The following is a 17,548-nucleotide window of genomic DNA, read 5'->3' on the forward strand; positions in this document are numbered from 1 at the left end:
AAGAGAAGGACTGACGAGAGCAAGGAAAAAGAGTCTGCAGTAACTGCACAGAGATCCCGCAAGTGGCCGAAGGGCTGGGAACACCAATGCTCAGCACTGGTCTGCTTCACTTCACACCACAAGTTGGAAAGCAAGAGGAGAGAAGTGGAAAAATAAATTATTAACAGACACACAGATGAGAAGTTTCTGATACTCAGACAGCACGTTCGCTAGCAGGGCATACTTACATGCTGAAGAAACACAGTGAAGAAGCAGCAGGGTCTGTCGCACTGCTTGCCTCTCAAGAAGTCTTGACCAAGACACAACATGACACCACAGAGCAGGGCAACTGGTCACCCGAGATGATGCAGGGACATTTATGTAAATATTTTAGCATTGTATGGGTAATCCTATGCACTGGTACAAACAGCTCCCATGCCGGGGACTGAAACACAAGCCTGCCTAACTCTGTCCCTGATCTCCCCCAATAAATATTCTGTTTACACATCAAACTGCATTCCTTGCATTTCCATTTGAAAGATTTGGTCCTGTGCATTTACCTAAAACCAGCAGAATAGGTCTTTCTGAGTATGATGCAAAACATTAAAATACTGAAATGAAATTATTTAAGCCCAAACGACCTCTTTATTTTCCAATAGCTTATTGCACCTCAACCATCTGCAATTCATATCACTGCAGATGAGGAATTCAACCCCCCCAAGGAAACAAAAAGGGATCATTTCACTGCTTTGGTGTTTGCTCTGAAAAGAATACATTCAGGGCCTTCCTCTTCATCATCTCCCACAACTCTTATTTTAAATATACAGAATCAAGATAAATAAATGCGTACTTATTCCCAGAGACACAATCCACCTGTATTTTCACATTTACTTAACTGATGGCAAACTTCAATTTTAGAGTAAGTCCTCTGACAAGGAAGGTTCTCAATATTAAATGATTTAGTTAGCTTCTGCTCAGGCATATTCAATTAAAAATGTTTCTACTGAAACGGATAAAGCCCAGCCCTCCTTCCAGTAACATTTTAAATATGGAAGACTACAGAATAAAAACAGCAACATAATCCACTACATTAAACAGCAGCAATACTTCTGTTTTCACACAAAAGCTGCTCTGTGCTTTAGAAAAACATTATTTTTAGATTTCCATTTCACAGGGATAAAGCTCATAAGAACTGCTGCTAAACCTAAAATTACATCTGCCAACTTGTCCTGTAGAACAAAATCCTTTTCCTGTTGAAGATTAGGGCAAAAGCAAAAACATATGTCATGCTAGCATGTCTCAGCCTCACACCATAAAAGATGAATTTGTTTAAAATGTTTATTAGATTTACAATCTAAACGTACAACTAAATTCTTAATAGAATTTGAATGCACATTCTAAAGCCATGTTAGAGTTTCTATACCCTGCTGAAGATAGACTTTTCCAGGGAGCACTCTTTATTACATATAAATCATTCAGATTAATCATGTCACATTTAAATTCAGGACCACTAAGCCAGCCTTCAAAGCTTATAACAAAAAAAGGCCAATATTCTATGCTTCAAGGAAAAAAGGTACTTTTATGTCTCTTGATGTATTTAAATAACAAGGACTGACTGTACAAGTTTATACCAAAGGCAACTCATTTATAAAATACCTCTTGGTAAAATTAGCCAACTAGAAAGTCTTTTAAAAATAATTTAGAGAAAAAATCGGTTTACAACAAACAGTCCCATGATATGTTTTGTATTTTGTGCCACTTAGGCTTGTTCAAATTATATTAGTATTTTATAGAAAAACAGTCAAAAGCTGTTTTCAAACAAGAAGTTAAACCAAAGTACCTAGAATATTTTGCACTATCTTAATAGTGTCATGACTGCGATAAAAAGTTTGTTGAGCTGTCCTAACATTTGTGTTCAGATACAGTACATTTCAACCTAACCATTTAAGATAAGCAATCTGTATAAAACTTTTCTCCCTAGATTAGATTCTGGAAAGAGAACTCCACAATATTGAGTTCTGTGATCTCAGTTACCTCCTATAAATGCTCCAAAGGATTTAAATTGTGTAGCAAGATGTTGATCAGTGTTCTTTGTGCATGTTCACAGTTCAAGTATTTCATGAATTGGACAAACGGAACTTGAAAAAGTAGGTATCAACAGATAGGAGCTAAAAATCTGGAACACTGAACAATCTCAAAATCTTAGGAATAAATCTGATTTGTGACTAATGTAAAAAACTTGAACTTTTCAGTAAAAAAAAAAGTCATAAAGTATGTATTTCAGATTTCAGAGGTAGCCTAGAGGAAAAAAAAGCATGAAACAGACCGACTCATCAAATGCAACTAAGCATGGCTTAAACCGTGAACTACAACTTTAAATTCTTTAAAAAATATCTTCACTAAGAACTTATTCAGAAGTCCTGTCTATGATTAATTACTAGTTCTGCAGTAGACCCTACGTGTTCCCAAACGCTATAAATCATTAACAGTTATGAAAATAGAGGAAGCAAGAATTAACCTAAACCTAAACATTTAGAATGCTTCCATATAATGCAGCTTGTGGAAAAAATAAGTTCGTAAATAATTTTGACAATGTGATGATGATTAAGTGTCACAGTACCCATGATCTTTTCCTGGTTTTTAACTAAGAAAATAGAAAATTAGCTAAGAAATAGAGCTGGTACTTTTGCTACTTTATAAAGTTTATAATGTGCACAGATTACCAACTTTTATACATGAAATCATCCTAAGAATATACAATTACCATTCTTCCTGCCTTTTCTGCCCTTCATTCCACCAAGAAATACATTATTTTCTCTTTGTCCGCAGCCAGTAACTAGTAAAATGCTGAGTAGCGAGACTGCCAGGAATATCTTTTTCTTTCGGGACTCAGAGGCTCCAAGTATCAAATCCAGGAACCAAATGCTTTTTGACATCCAGCCCTCTTACCATAAGAATCTATCAAATTATAGTCGATACTACATAATGTTCCAAGTGTATTTACCAGAAAAGCAGCAATTCAAACAGAAACAATTCAAGCTGTTTAACCCTTCTCCCCGTAAAACCATCTTCTCCTTCATTTGAATACATGATGCTACGTTTAAGTTACTCACTGGATTTCTATCCAGTTCCCCGTCAGCCAGAACGGTCTCCATACTGAAAGAGCGTGTTGCCTCTCTCTCCTTCAGTTACAGGTCTTCCATCCTGATACTCAATAACCTGAAGGGAAAATAAAATAAAATAAATAAATGAATAAGTCATTTCCAGTGGATGAAATGAAAAGTGGATGTCATCCACTGGAAATTTTCACTTTTATAATCTCTCAAGAGTATAAAGAGTTTCCTATGGTACATTATGGTTCCTTGCAAAATGCACACACTAGCCCATAAAACTCAGCCTTTTAGAAATGAAGGGAGAGGGGTTTTCCCATAAAATGGCCAGAACAAAAGCTATTCTACACATACTCACAGAGGCAGGCCTTTACATTTAACCACACTTGCACCAAATGAGGAAGAGTTACACTGGAAAAACATAAGCAAAAAAAAAAGGAGGGGGGGGAATCTTTAGTCTTTCCTATCTTTTTCCCTTGGTTCGAGACCCCAGCAGCAGCACACCACTCCCAGCCTGTAGACACAAGCACACACACACGAGCTGTTTGGGTACATAACAGCTCTTCTGGAAGAGTAGGAATGCAGAACTTTGCAATTTTACTTCAGAAACAGTCGCCACAATGGAGAAATCACATTATTCATGCCAAACAGTACCCTCTGTGGCACTTCTGGATATTCAGCTTGCGTTCACCACACTGGCAGCTGGAAAACAATGCCTCATTCTCTAGACACTTCTTCCTCTTTGCTTTTCTGATAGAGAATGGAAGCTGTAAGAAGCCTGAGTACTCATATCACATTTAAAGTCACTGGTGAGACAAGAAAAGGGTTTGGAATCAAACACAACTCACTGGGCAGGCGCACATCCTAACCATTCGCTCAGTGGGTTTGAAGAGGGAAGCAGATGAAGACGAAGGGAAAAGAAGATAGGAAAAGAGAAGACTGGAGAACACACACCAAGAAGACCGTGTGGTTCAATGCCTGCCTCAGGAAATACATCCTGGTGAAAACAAATCTCACTATACAGAAGAACCCACTAGTTTTTGTTCTTGCATTATGTGAAGTATATCAGAATTAAAATTCCCTTGGGAATAACAGGTAGAATGAATGCAACACAGCAAGTTGAAATACTAAGTTACTCTAACATGTGCAACCAAAACACAAAAGGAAGCATTAAATTTTTAAAACAAAACGACATAGTATGGCATAGTGCTAAAGAAATCGGAAACGTTAGCGTTCCCTGTGATGCAGTTAGAAGCAGCAAAGAGGACCGTACTCAAGTACCTGAGTAATTCCTGGGATGACACGTAACTGGGAAGCGTATGCCCAGATGCTTTCATTTAAATTAGAAACAAGATGAATTTGAAGGGAGATTATTACGAGCCATTAATTCACGTTGCTAAAGCAGAAGCTAACATTACCACAGGAAGAGCAATTCCTCGCAGCAGCTTTATTTCTAGGAGCAGCAGGCACAGCGAGGCACAGCTTCCATGCTAGCAGAGGGGATGCAGACCACTGAGGCACGATTGTTTAATGTCTCTTGGAGGCGGCTCCTTTTCATCTCTCCACCTCCACACCCATTTTAGGCTCTATTATTAGCAGGCTATTCAGCAACACCAGGACGGCTGCAGACATATTCAATTTACGGAAACACCAAGCTCTCTTTAAACAGGATGAAAAACGAGTGACACTGCAAACAGATGTATACACTGATATCTAAAGCAGTTAGCTCTTCTGTTACACAGACTTGCTACGGTGCCCAGTTATCCACATAAACAGATCTTTCCTGACACAGGAACGTTCACCCTAAAGCTGTTTTCAACACATCTTTATTTTTAACAGGTATTTTTAATATATGATATTTGTTGGTAACACTGCCGGTGTATTCTGGTCCTCTCTCTGTTCATGTAACTGCAGCCACTTCATCCTTCCTCGTGTCAGTCTCAAGGGTAGCGTTGTGACACGTACCTTAGTGTCCAATTCTCAGCATTCACTGGCTTTCATGGTCATCAGGAAGCTAATACCAGGACAGCCCAGTACAATACAGGGAAGGTATCCAGAAGAGGAAGGGAGAAAATACTGCCTGCTGACGTTTGAACAGACACCCAGAATAAAGCAGGCACAGAAATGGTTAAGGACTGCATCCCCCCACATTGTTTCACTTATGAGAAGACACTGAGCTTGGCTTATTTTACTTGGCAAAATGAAGGCTGAAAGTGAACGATATTGCTGCTGAAAGATGCCAAAATAAACACCAAGGAAGGGAAAGGGATCGCTAACAAAAGGATATTGCCAGAAAGGACAAATACGTATCAGCTTTGAGAATAAATTTATTTTGAAAATTACAGACGTAAGGAAAGGGAATTCATTTTTCAGCTGCAGCCAGGTCACTACGAGGGTGCTTCCAACAGTAAGTTAGGTCTGTTCTAATTCAAACAGAATCACAGAATCGTCTAGGTTGGAAGAGACCTCCAAGATCACCGAGTCCAACCTCTGACCTAACACTAACAAGTCCTCCACTAAACCATATCACTAAGGGCTACATCTAAACATCTTTTACAGACCTCCAGGGATGGTGACTGAACCACTTCCCTGGGCAGCCCATTCCAGTGCCTAACAACCCTTTCAGTAAAGAAGTTCTTCCTAATATCCAACCTAAACCTCCCCTGGCGCAACTTTAGACCATTCCCCCCCAAAAAAAGAAGGACTCACACAACCCCTGAGAATGGGCAAGAGCTGTTTATTGCCGGGACATCTTGCAGGCAAGCCTGCGGGATGTCTGTGGTGTTTGGTGGCTCCAAGCTAACGCTTGCGATGGAGCCTGAGCAATGAGTAGGGGGCTCGCCGGGCACTCCTGCGATGCTGTTGGTGCTCTCGGATGGCAGTGCACACAGACATGCCGCAGTAGTCCCCGGTCTGTTGTGGCAGAGGTGGATCTACTTCCATCAGTTCCTCGACATGCAGTGGATCCAGCTCCATTGGCTCCACGGTGCTGGGCAGAAGGCTAAGCCAGTCCTTGCCCGGGACTGCCCAAACGGGATGTCTTCCATCAGTAATGTTTTCTGGCCAGGGTGCCGAACCAGGGGATCGTCTAGCTCCATGCCTCAGTCCCATGCCACTCTCGGCTTGGTTTTCATGGACAGGTCTGACACTGCCCTTGGGTTTAGAGCCATTACTGGGTCCTGCACTGTGTCCCGGACTACGGGCATGCCTCTGCTCCCTGCAGCTGTCTCTCTGATGTTCCCGCCTTCGCCCTACGTCACCGCTGCTCCTAGGGTAAGGCCCAGGCCCCCTGTTGCTGAGTGTTTGAGGGGCCAGCCCGTTCCCCGCATTGTTGCGGTGCCAATGGTACCACCTGTACCTATCTGTGGGCTGGGTGCCAGAGGCCCCTTGGGCACTGGTCTCTCTAGTGCCACCAGCGCTGTCCCTCCGCCCATGACACCTCTCTTTCTGGTCAGATGCCTTCCTTCTTGGTGCTTGGCTGGACTGCATCGCCGCACACGAAGGAGGCCTGCCGCTCGCCTTGCTCTCCCAGTCCTATTCCTGCCGCACCAGCTGGCAGTCAGAGGGCCTAGATGCTCAGCGAGTGGTGGGCCAGCTGCAGGGGGCCTGTTTTATAGGGCCTGCAGCAAAGGCGGGGCAGTGGTGGCCACTGTGACCTCAGCAAGGCTCTGTGATGGAGTGGCCCACGCGTGGCCAAAGGCGGCTGTGTCACGAGCGGCCTGGAAGATGCCCTCACGTGGACAAGGAGGAGGGTTGAGGGGGCTGAGGGCCCCTTTTGTGGGGCTGGCTCCCCTGGGCCATTTGGCTTGCCAGAGAGAAAGGCTGCCCCTAGGCCACAGGGACTGCCCTGCACCTCCCATCCTGTGCCCCGGGTTTAACACTGGTTTTTAGATAATTTCATTCTATTCTTTATGGAAAAGAACAGAAGCAAGGTGCATCTTCAGCCCTAATTCCCATGTGTGCTTTGTGCTCTGAGTGAAGAATTTCTTCCTCACGTCACATCTAACCTAAATCTCCCCTCCATTTGTTCAAAGCTATTATTCCTTGTTCCATCGCTACACTCCCTGATAGAGTCCCTCTCCCGCTTTCTTCTAGGCCACTTTTATGGGTAAGGTTAGGTGACAAAAATGTAAGACCTAGCAAATTGCAGCCTTATCTACCTTGTTCCACACATTCCACATGACGTTTGAAAACGCAACCCCAACATTAAATCACTACCTTTTTAGCTTTTGGGAGGCATTTATGATATGCCTTTTCTGTTCTGTCTACATTCACCAATGTTGGCAATTTGGTTGTCTGCCTCGCTGGTTGGTTTGGGGCTTTTACTTTACAGATGCTCCTACTCCGTCACCATGACTCTTAAGACCTTAAATGTTCAGAAGGGCGCACAAACTGCAATCCTCTGAAGAGAAATATATGATGATGCCCCAGCTAATCATGCTTCTTTTATAAACAAGAGATACAAAAAGGCACTTAGAAAGGTGTTGCTCATTTTAAAGCAGCTGTATCAGACAAATCATGCCATAAAATAAGCTATTTCTCTCCAACTGTGACGATAACCTAGGGCGATTAGCTCAGAGGCATATATTTAAAGCAGAAGGGAGGTCCCACTTAGCACATGATCAAAACCCTGTCATGCTAACATCTGTATTTCATTCCCAATATGTTTGTTTTCTGCTTCGTCAATGCACCAAGTTACTTGAATCCTTGCAGACTGTACAATATAGGTGGGTTTTAGCTTTGTCCCTAAGTATTATCACCCACAGTCATCAGATACTCCCTTTGCACCATGCTGTTGTTTGTGATCTGTTGTAGCCTCACAGCAAGCTCTCTTACACTCCAATACCATAGCACAAGTGCACGGCCTCATCTGTGAGCTGCTAATGGGCTGCACTCAGGGCACGCCGAAATGGATACTGCATGCCGCTCTGGCCTGTCCAAGAGGGAAGCACTCTCCAGGACTCTGGCCTCAAAACGGACCTGCTAATCTCTGTTGGATGCCTGCCTTCTTTCTTTAAGGTCTAGAATACATTAATGCACTTAAAATGCCCAAGATGGGTATCAGCTAACAGTACACTAAATGTTGTTACGATGACACAGGTGCAATTATGCGACTTCTGGGTTCAATGAGGCAACAAACACAGACAGGCACAGTAGCAGAAACAAAACCTAGTTGTTGTTTATGTTGGCATCAGGAACAGTACAAGAAAAATCCCCTTGATCCTTGCAGAGTCACAAAAGCACCTGAGAAACGCTGCTCCACAGGGAATCACTGGGGCTGGCAGGGCCCTCAGGAGCCCACCAGTCCCAACGCCAGCCCAAGCAGGGCCACCCGGAGCAGGCTGCCCAGGGCCACGTCCAGGCAGCTTCTGAAGGTCTCCAAGGAGCCTGTGCCAGTGCTCCTTCACTCATGTGTAAAGAAGTGCTTCCTGATGTTCAGATGGTACCTCCTGTGTTCCAGTTTGTGCCCACTGCCTCTTGTCCTGGCACTGGGGACCACTGAACATAGCCCAGCTGTCCTCTTTGCACCCTCCCTGCAGGTATTTATAGACACCGATGAGAGACAGCCCAGGGCCTTCTCTTCCCCAGGCAGAACAGGCCTCTGAGCCTTTCCTCATAAGAGAGGTGCTCCAGTCCCCTCACCATCTTCATGCCCCTTCACTGGACCCTCCCCAGTAGCTCCATCTCCCTCCTGCCCTGAGGAGCCCAGAAGCGGACACAGAGCTCCAGGTGCAGCCTCGCCAGAGCTGAGTGGATCGGCAGGACCCCCCCTGCCAGCAGCTGACAGATCTCTGCCGCAGCCCAGGGCACCACTCGCTGCCTTTGCACCAAGGGCATGGTGCTGGCTCACGTGCAACGTGGTGTCCACCAGGACACCCTAGGTAAGCACTTCTCAGGTGTGGTTATCAACGCATGCAGTTCAGTAAGGTCCGTAAGGAAGATTAAGACAGTACCCTTGAGAAAGGTAGAGGTGCTTATAAAAAAAAGGAACAACATATTTATTAAAAATTAAGAGCTAATAGGACAGTTTTTAAGAGTCAAGAAAATCTTAGCCTTAAATCTAACTAGGGTAATCAAACCAAGACTCTCAAATAATCTCCACGTCACTCAGTCACACAACAGGGTGAAGGTTCACTGTGGTCCACGCAGTGGGAGACAAGCGACAACACTGAGCTGTGAAGAGGCCAGTGCCCTCCATCTGAGGCTGCCGAATTCAGTGCAGCAGAGGAAATACAGCCCTCTGGCTGCAGCACAAGACCACACGCCACCTCTTTCAGCTCATAAATCCACATACCCAGTACGGCCTGTTAACAAGCTACAGATCGGGCCAGGTTCTTGCCAGTGACACAACGTCACCTCATGCCAGGGACTGCATGTTTGTTGAGAGCAGTTCTGAGAAAGCAGAAATGGAGACGGAGTTACTGATAAAAACGGTGCCTGGCCAACAGGGTCAAAAGATTGAGCAAAAAACATTGTTAAAAAAATATATATACCCCCAAGTACATTATGATTATGTCATGTTGTAAGCCAACAAATACACCCTTATGAAATGTTTCCTTCCAACCCAAATTTCATCACCTGCCTTCTCATTTCCTGAATAAACAGCTCACATGCAAAGAAAGCTGCTTCCTCTGTTTTTGTATTGCTGTTTTCAGACAGAACAAAACAGGAAGGGTGAAACACTTCAGAAAGACTTAAAAAAAAATAAAAATCTAGAAACAACTCAAAGTAGAAGCACAGTCCTGATAGCTCAGCTAAACTTTGAGAGCGATAGATGGCAATGAATGCCAAGAAAAAGATACCAGGCTTCTGAAAAGCCACTGCAAACTTTAATAAATTGCTGCTTAAGCAGACATCCCACAGGCAAACTTGTCTTGGTAAAAAGACAGTGTACAGAGAAGGTGGTGAAAGTCACCTCCAGTTCTGAAAACCAACACCCTCTCAAATCTGAAGTACTCTGGAGCCCTTTTGTGCTTTACAGGGCAAAAGCTCCCCTCAAAGCTCCCCAACCTGTCCCAGTCTTCTGCAGGTTCGCTCCCAACATTCAAAGGAGATGATGGTTTTAATGGTAAAAATGGCTATTTCTTCACATAAGAAGTCTAGTTATCTAGAGTGTTAGTCCCGTTGCCTCCACAAACCAGTTTTATCTAAGCTCCATCTAGCTTTTGAGCATAAGAATGAGAGTCAGGAGAGAACACCTATGAAGCACCATAAAATATTTACAGGAATTGTTCTGCTTTGTTGTGATGATGTAGGGAAGATTTAATCAAACCTTACATAGGCAAATCTAGAACTTCATTTTTACATTTCAAGATGCTGCAGTACCAACCAACAAAATAACCAAGTGGATGCCAAACCGACCTCACCACAGATATACTTCTATCAACGCTAGCACTGCTTACACGAGGTTACATTGGTCAAGGACAACCTTTGTTTGAAGAATAAAAAGACGTGCTCAAAGTGGTCAGACACCTTTCAAACGGTTTTCCTTTCAGAACCCCACCCTGGGACCTGAGGGCACATTTGCTATTTGGCCTTGTGTTTTTCCTGCACAAGACGACAAACTAGGAAAGATTTAACTGTGACAGGACAAATTGAATAATTTTAATTTAGGGAATCCTGCCTTTCTTCTAATGGTGTTAGAAATTTCTTTCACAACTGCCAAGGTGCTACTAATGCCCCCCCCCCTCCCCCCTTAGCTAGTCAACTAAGGTTCATCTCATTAGAGGCTTGCAGCAGAAGCCAAGATACTCCAATTAATACCCCCCTGTGCTGAGAGGAGAGGCCAGCCGGAGCTCCCTGCGGCTTACCTCTGATTTTGGCACCTGTACAAGGCTGCAGCACCACAGGCGAGGCTGAGACAACCGGTCCTCCAGGGCTGTATGCCTCTCTGCAGGCTCCCTCACCCACACCAGCCACATTGCTGTGTTTTATTTGAAACAGACACATGCAGATCACTGAAACTGAGCTAGGGCAAGCCACCACGGCCGTGCCAGGCCTGCAAGCAGGACAGCGCGTGCAGGACCACCAAGGGGCATCCTCGCAGCCCGCCCCAGACACAGCCACACCAGTTTGTGCATGTGGGCTACGTTTGTATGAAGCCGCCGACAGGGACTGCAGACTAGTGCAGGAAACAAAAGGAGTCGAGCCACGGGAAAAGGAAAAGCAATGTTTTTGTAAAAGGCTTTTTCTGAAATGAAAAAGTAAGATAAGTCAGCAGAGATGTTTCCATAGACAAGATGGATAGGGGGCAGAACGTTTCCTTCCATTTCTGATGCCAAAGTGGAATCAGTTGCAGCTCTGATACACCGGGACAGATCCGCGTTTCCTTTGCGTGGAACTTTCCAAAACAAAATCCAACCTTGCTTCTCCGAAAAGGAACATTTTTCTCTTTTCCCCTTGGCAGACGTTACTGTCAGATACAGAATCAAAGCATTAAAAAGGATAAAACGGACACTTACTATTTCAAGCCTATGAAAAACATTTTAGCCATACGCGATAATAAGACCTAATCCATCATGCTGAAAAAGCCTCAATAATGGGACACTGAAAGTCTGTTTAAATACCTCAAATGAAGCAGAACAGTATCTTCAGTGATGAAACGCTCTTAAACATCTCGGTTACAATACACTCATAGATACAAAGTCTCACCAGTTTTCCAAGCAGCAGTTCCCTTAGTTTTTTCATCTTTCCTTTGCACTGTGTATTTTGCTGCCTCTCAAAACTGAAAAGAATGACAAACATATTTTAACTGTTCTTATATTTTCAGCCTTGTCAAAAGTAGACTTTACGTTTTGTAAAAGCGGGGTGAGGGGGTAGGCAGTCGGTCCCACACAGTGAGAAAAACCTCAAAACGTTACTTCGCTGACTCACTAACACCTGCCTAAGGAGAATTCAATAACACCTGCCTAAGGAGATTTCAGTGTTTTGACCTCTGAGTGTGCTGCCATTTAACTACGCTCATTTAGAGATAACACTGGACTACAGACTTCCAAAAAGCTAACAATGGAAAAGCATTTTTTCCATTAATAAGCACTGTTACGGAATAACATTAATATAAAGAGAATAAAACACACCGTCCATCCTTCCTTCTGCAGAGCTACCAAAGACCTCTCAGTACAGAACTTCTATAAGCAGCGGCTTAGCTTAACCAAAGCCAGAATTGAGATTATTTCTCTGGGTGCTGCTCAAAAGAACCATGAACAAACCGACTTCCACAGGGTTCAGGTAAGAGACCAATTACGATCCTAAATTCTGATCTGAGATGCATAAAATAGAAAATCAATGCAAGATGTAAGCCCTCTTTCATGCTTTTAAACTTTACACAGACGAACAAATCTCAGGTGAGCTGTGCTTAGCTGCACCACAGTTACATTGTGACCGGGAGGTTTTCATGAAATGGACATTCTGCAGGAGTAAACGTGGTGGGAATTTCAAACAGGAACATGATGTTTATTTTCCAGTATGATTTAGTTTTCCGTATCTTAGCAGCAGTGGCTCTTCTTGATATTAAAATAGAGTTGGTGACATAAGAGATTGCCTTCACTCGGATTTCTTTAAGCTAGTGCTAGAAGGTAGTTCCCACAATTTCAAGATACAGGATATCTGTAGCAGAATTTAAGAGCAAAAGGTCAGAGAAGCACACCTAAAAAGGAAAAACCCTAAAAATTCTAACTTCAAGTAACAACAGGTTTAAACAAGTAGCGATACCATGTGGCTTACACAGCATGGTTTATTAAAAAGACTTAGTCTAATTTAGATTTCCATTGTTTATGCCAAGTTCAGTTTTCTGTTTGTTTGCCTAATTAAAATTGGTTGATGCACCTAACTTCGGGCTTTTTATGTGTCAGTCCTTTTCTATGTGCTTATAATTCAGGATCTTTCATAGGGTTGCTTTGGCTTTGCTTTCTGTTGTATTATTATTTTATTATCTATTTTAAGTTGTGAACATATATTTCAAATTCCCTATGTACAAATTCACCAACGACTAGTGCTTTTAGTGCCAAACATTCAAACTTGTCTTTCTGAAGCTATTAAGTCACTTTGATTTGGAAGTGTTATGGAATTTCATACAGCTTTTAGTTTAACAGGATGAACAACAGCAATTAAACAATACAACTTGGTCCACAGGAACTATCAAACACCGCGGCGTTCCAGCCTTTGTCAAGTGATCCTGCACTTGTTTTTTGGACAACTAACCTTCTGCTTCAGGGACTAGTATAGAAGATATTAAATTCTTTCAAACGGAAAAGTAAGTACGTGCCATGGCTGGGACAACAGGGCTCTGTTCCTTTGCAACCAGAGAACGGCCATAAGGTCACTTTACACTGCACTACCAGAAAAACAAAGCCTTGACGCTTCCTTGGAAGTTCTTTGAAAGGCTCCATAGAAAACAAATAGAGCAAAAGCCAGCGTCTTGTACAAAGGAAGAACTATTCCATTAAGGCCCAAGGAATACTGAATGGACAAGGCATCTCTTCCCTCCCTCCCACCTGTCTACTCACGTCCTGGGTATTCAGTTTGCCATAAAATGGATTAACGTGGTCATCAGAGAGCTCGAGCAGGTGATGTAAGGGAATGCTGTCCTCTGAATGGCAGTCCCATAGGCCGCGTAACAGGAAGTTTTGAATCCTGCTTCCCCATCACCCTCCGTCCCCTCAATAATCAGCTCATTGAGGGACATCAGAACAACAAGGTGAAGGTTTAATTTTCAAAAAAAAACCCAATATCTTTCCCTTCACAACATTACCTCAGTCCAACATGGTCACCAAACCCGACAAGACGTCTTATCAGTTTTTAATGGCATTCTATAGTTTACTTTCATATATAAAATTGCACCCAATAGTGAGATAACATTATCTTAACTACTAAGATAATATTAGCTGAAAGCAATTCGAGACGTGTCTCTCTGCCACAGCAGTTCAGTACGCCCCCAAGCATCACGTTACACACCAGATTCCCTTGAAGGCCACTCACACACGTATCTCAGAGCCTAGCACCCAGGCAAAGAACAAAACCCTACCTCCCATTCTGCATTATGCGAATGGATCTGAGCAGTGACAGTTCAGGTGCCAGAGCTGTAACAACAGACATGTCCCTGTCGTCCTCATAGTCAAGCTTCCCTCTCCTTGGGCACATACGGTCTCTGACACTTATTTTCAAACACAGCACTGACACGTCAGAAGAAGGAAAAATGAATATATTGGTTTAGATTTCCTGCAGAAGTAGCTAGAAGAATATCTGGAGCTATGTTTCCAACCACGAGTTATGCTAAAGGGGCAACTGGAAAAATCTGGTGTCACACATTTTTACTCCTTTACTGACTGAGAGCCCAGACTGAGTATTCAAAGTCAGTGGTCAGAAATGCAAACCAGTGAAGTTCAGCAGATACACCATACTCATAACTAAAGGCTTTAAGTTTTAAAAGCTCTGCCTTCTCTGAAAAGTCCCATAACAAACATGCTTTCTTTTTTTTTCCCCAAAAAAATGGCATGAAAAAGCATACATGATATTAATTTCAATGAAAACAGCACGTTTGCAGAGCCCCTTAGTCTCAAAAACACCTTGGCATGCACAACTTTTCCTGCGAGAAAGTATCTCCTTCCTGTGTTTTGCAGCCCTCAGCAGAATTCAGGGAGAGGTGAGCTGCCTTCTCCTCCTAACAATCACAGCTTGGGAAGAAATAAGATAAATCAGTAGTTCTCAACGCAATGTCATGTTTTACTTTCCCACAACAGCTTTTAGAAGCCTCTGACATTCATAAATTAAGCTCTTCATATCAAGATTATGTCAAATATACACAGAATATAAAGTTACAATCTGGTAACTGCAAGAATGCTATTAACTTCATAAATTTCTGATTGGAACCAAATAGCCATTTGGATATTTCAATGCCGTTTATAAGCACCAAGTGTAAAACAACCAACAAGCTTACCCATCCAAGCCACCTACCCAAGACAAACATACAAGTATTCCAGTCACATCATGCAGAAATAAGGTACTCGCCGCCCCCATTAGAAGAGCACCGTGCCAATACGTCATATACAATGGGGCCGACTGTTTTCAGATGGTGATAAGTATAATTAACCTTCATAACCCTGCCTTTGGCCTTGAACACTGAAGCTGAATTCATCTTGAAAACCAATTAAAATGCTAAGCAGTCTATACACTTTGGGACTAGAAAATGGCATACTGCATTCAATAAAGAAAGAAAAGAAGAGCACAAGTGTCTCCTTAGCATCGAGGATTTGTTGATTAAGTAAAAATCATAATTCTTAACTAAATCGCTTTTTTTCAATAACTGAAGAATTCTCCAGTTCTCTCTGAAATGATGAATGATGTTTCTCTCTGAATCATCTAAGGTTGATGAAGGGATTAATCTCTTTGATCCCAACAAAACGGAAGTTTTAACAGAAAAAATAGGCATAGAAACAAAGGATAAAGATAAGTTAGGAGTGTTACACAGCTTGATTCTGCCCTCCTGTGCCCATCCATAATGACAGATACTGGTTGTATCAACATGGGCCAGCTCACGTGGCACAGTTCACATGTGGAGTTTAACTTCATTCTGCCCCAGTAGGGTGCCCGTATTCATTCTGCCTTGCGGATCGAGTATCAACAAGGAAAAAGATACATAAGATTTACGGTACTGAAATGGCCTTTTCTAGGGCTGCTGTCTTTAAATTAGCAGAACAACTAGACAAGCAGATGGACCTGGAATTTTAATTTTTGTGACTGCTTCTTTTCAAGATATGAAAAGCATGGAAAATCTTGGCCTACAATACTTAATTGCAACCTAAGGCTTCAGACAGATCTCGCAGCCAGCTAAAAGACTATGGATTGAAAGTTTTTGTTTTTTTTTTTAAAAAAAAAAAAAAACTATGAAAGCATATTTAAGAATGGTTATGTCTCCTTGGAGATCACCTCTGTAAATCCAGCTAGCTTTAAAATAGTAAGGAGCACCCCAAGATCACATGCAACTGCCCATTTTCAAGACTACTTCTAAGAGCTGCAGCATTCCTGTTTAGACACACAGTGCTCTAAATTGGACAAAAACAGTTCTGAACTTTTAAAATATTTTGTTGACTATCAGTGCTTTTTTAATCTCTTTGAGACAAAAGTGTTTTCAGGAACTTCACAATATCATATCATATTTCCACTTACAAAATAAAAATAAATCACATTGACTTGACGTGAAATTCAGAAGCTCATGGATCTCTGACAGTAGGTTGGGTTTCTTTTCAACCCCTTGGTTCTGTTGCAGCTGGGGCAATCAGTATGTTATTCCATTACCACATCACGGAATAATGAAGGGAATAGAAGCTTACAGTCACATACCTAACTAATGAAGGGAGCAAAAGATCACAGCACACCAATGTCCAGACACTTAAAAGAGCATTTCAGAATACACATACCCTGAACAAGGGCTATTTTGCATGTCAAAATACAAATACTGACACGGGTGGAGCACAAAAGCACTCTAGCTTTGCTTGAGAACAAATTACTATCATCATTTCCTGCTTTCCACCCTTCCTGATTTGAGCTTTAAAATTATAAGATTTTAAGTCAAGTATGAAATTTTGCTTATTTAGTAACATTACAATTTTTCAGTTGTTTTCAACAATTTTTCCTCCTGTATAGGAGGCTGCCACATCATTTCAATGGAAGAAAAATCTGTGTATCTTTCTAGTTTCTTGTTGCATCCACTCCTTCACATTAATCATCATCATTATTTGCTCTGACACTAAAAAATTAATTCATGGTGTTGTTTTTTGTTTTGTTTTTAATTAAAACGCTGGGTAGAAACATTACTTATCTTCATTTAACAGAAAAAAAAAAGCAGGTAAAGTGATCTCTGATTCTGCAATGAGCCTGAGCTGCTTATCACCATTTTAAAGTTAATGCTCAGTTCTCACAGCAGAACTTTACAGTAGCTTAACAAGGTGTCTAAAAGTCTTCCCAGAACTGTCTTCCAAAACTTCAATATCAAGTTAAAACCTATTCAAGCATTTAACTCCTATGAGGAGTTAGCTTGATTGCTGTTAATTTAAACTACTATCATACATAGTTGTGCTGTAGATGGCAGTGTTTTATACAACTCACCTCTCTACCTGAACTTAGATGTAAATAGTGCAATACAGAGAACATGCTGCAAGGTTATTGCAAGAATCTTCAAGCATTTGCAGAACCTGTAGTAAGCAGGTATGCAAAATGCATCAATTTGAAAAGGAAAATCTTGGTCCCTTCCCAGCTGACTTGGTAAGGACCTTCACCTTAGTACTGATCAATTACAAACATTTTAAGTTAGTGCAGCTGAGAGAAGAACATCCTTCAAAACAGAGACCCACAAACTGTTCCTGTGTACGGGATCAGGCATTTTACTTCAGCAGACCAAAATCCAAACAAGCTTTCTGTAATAATTTAAATTCTTTGTGTTTCCAATTCCCCTGGAAGCAGGG

General features: G+C 42.2%; 1 protein-coding gene across 4 annotated transcripts in view; it reads right to left on the minus strand.

Moving 5' to 3' along the window:
- The window catches only part of OSBPL8 (oxysterol binding protein like 8), a 90,588-nt gene that overhangs the window by 57,535 nt on the left and 15,505 nt on the right, over positions 1–17,548 (minus strand). For 3 of the 4 annotated variants that reach the window (XM_080606477.1, XM_080606481.1, XM_080606479.1), the window contains one exon: positions 3,093–3,198. In XM_080606477.1, the coding sequence (XP_080462603.1) occupies positions 3,093–3,134 (42 nt within the window). In that variant the 5' untranslated portion in view covers positions 3,135–3,198. Of the gene's footprint in view, positions 1–3,092; positions 3,199–4,507; positions 4,530–17,548 lie in introns of those variants that run through there. The other variant, XM_080606478.1, reaches the window with a different exon arrangement.

This window comes from Anser brachyrhynchus, assembly GCF_964034855.1.
Source record: "Anser brachyrhynchus genome assembly, chromosome: 1".
Taxonomy (NCBI): Eukaryota; Metazoa; Chordata; class Aves; order Anseriformes; family Anatidae; genus Anser; species Anser brachyrhynchus.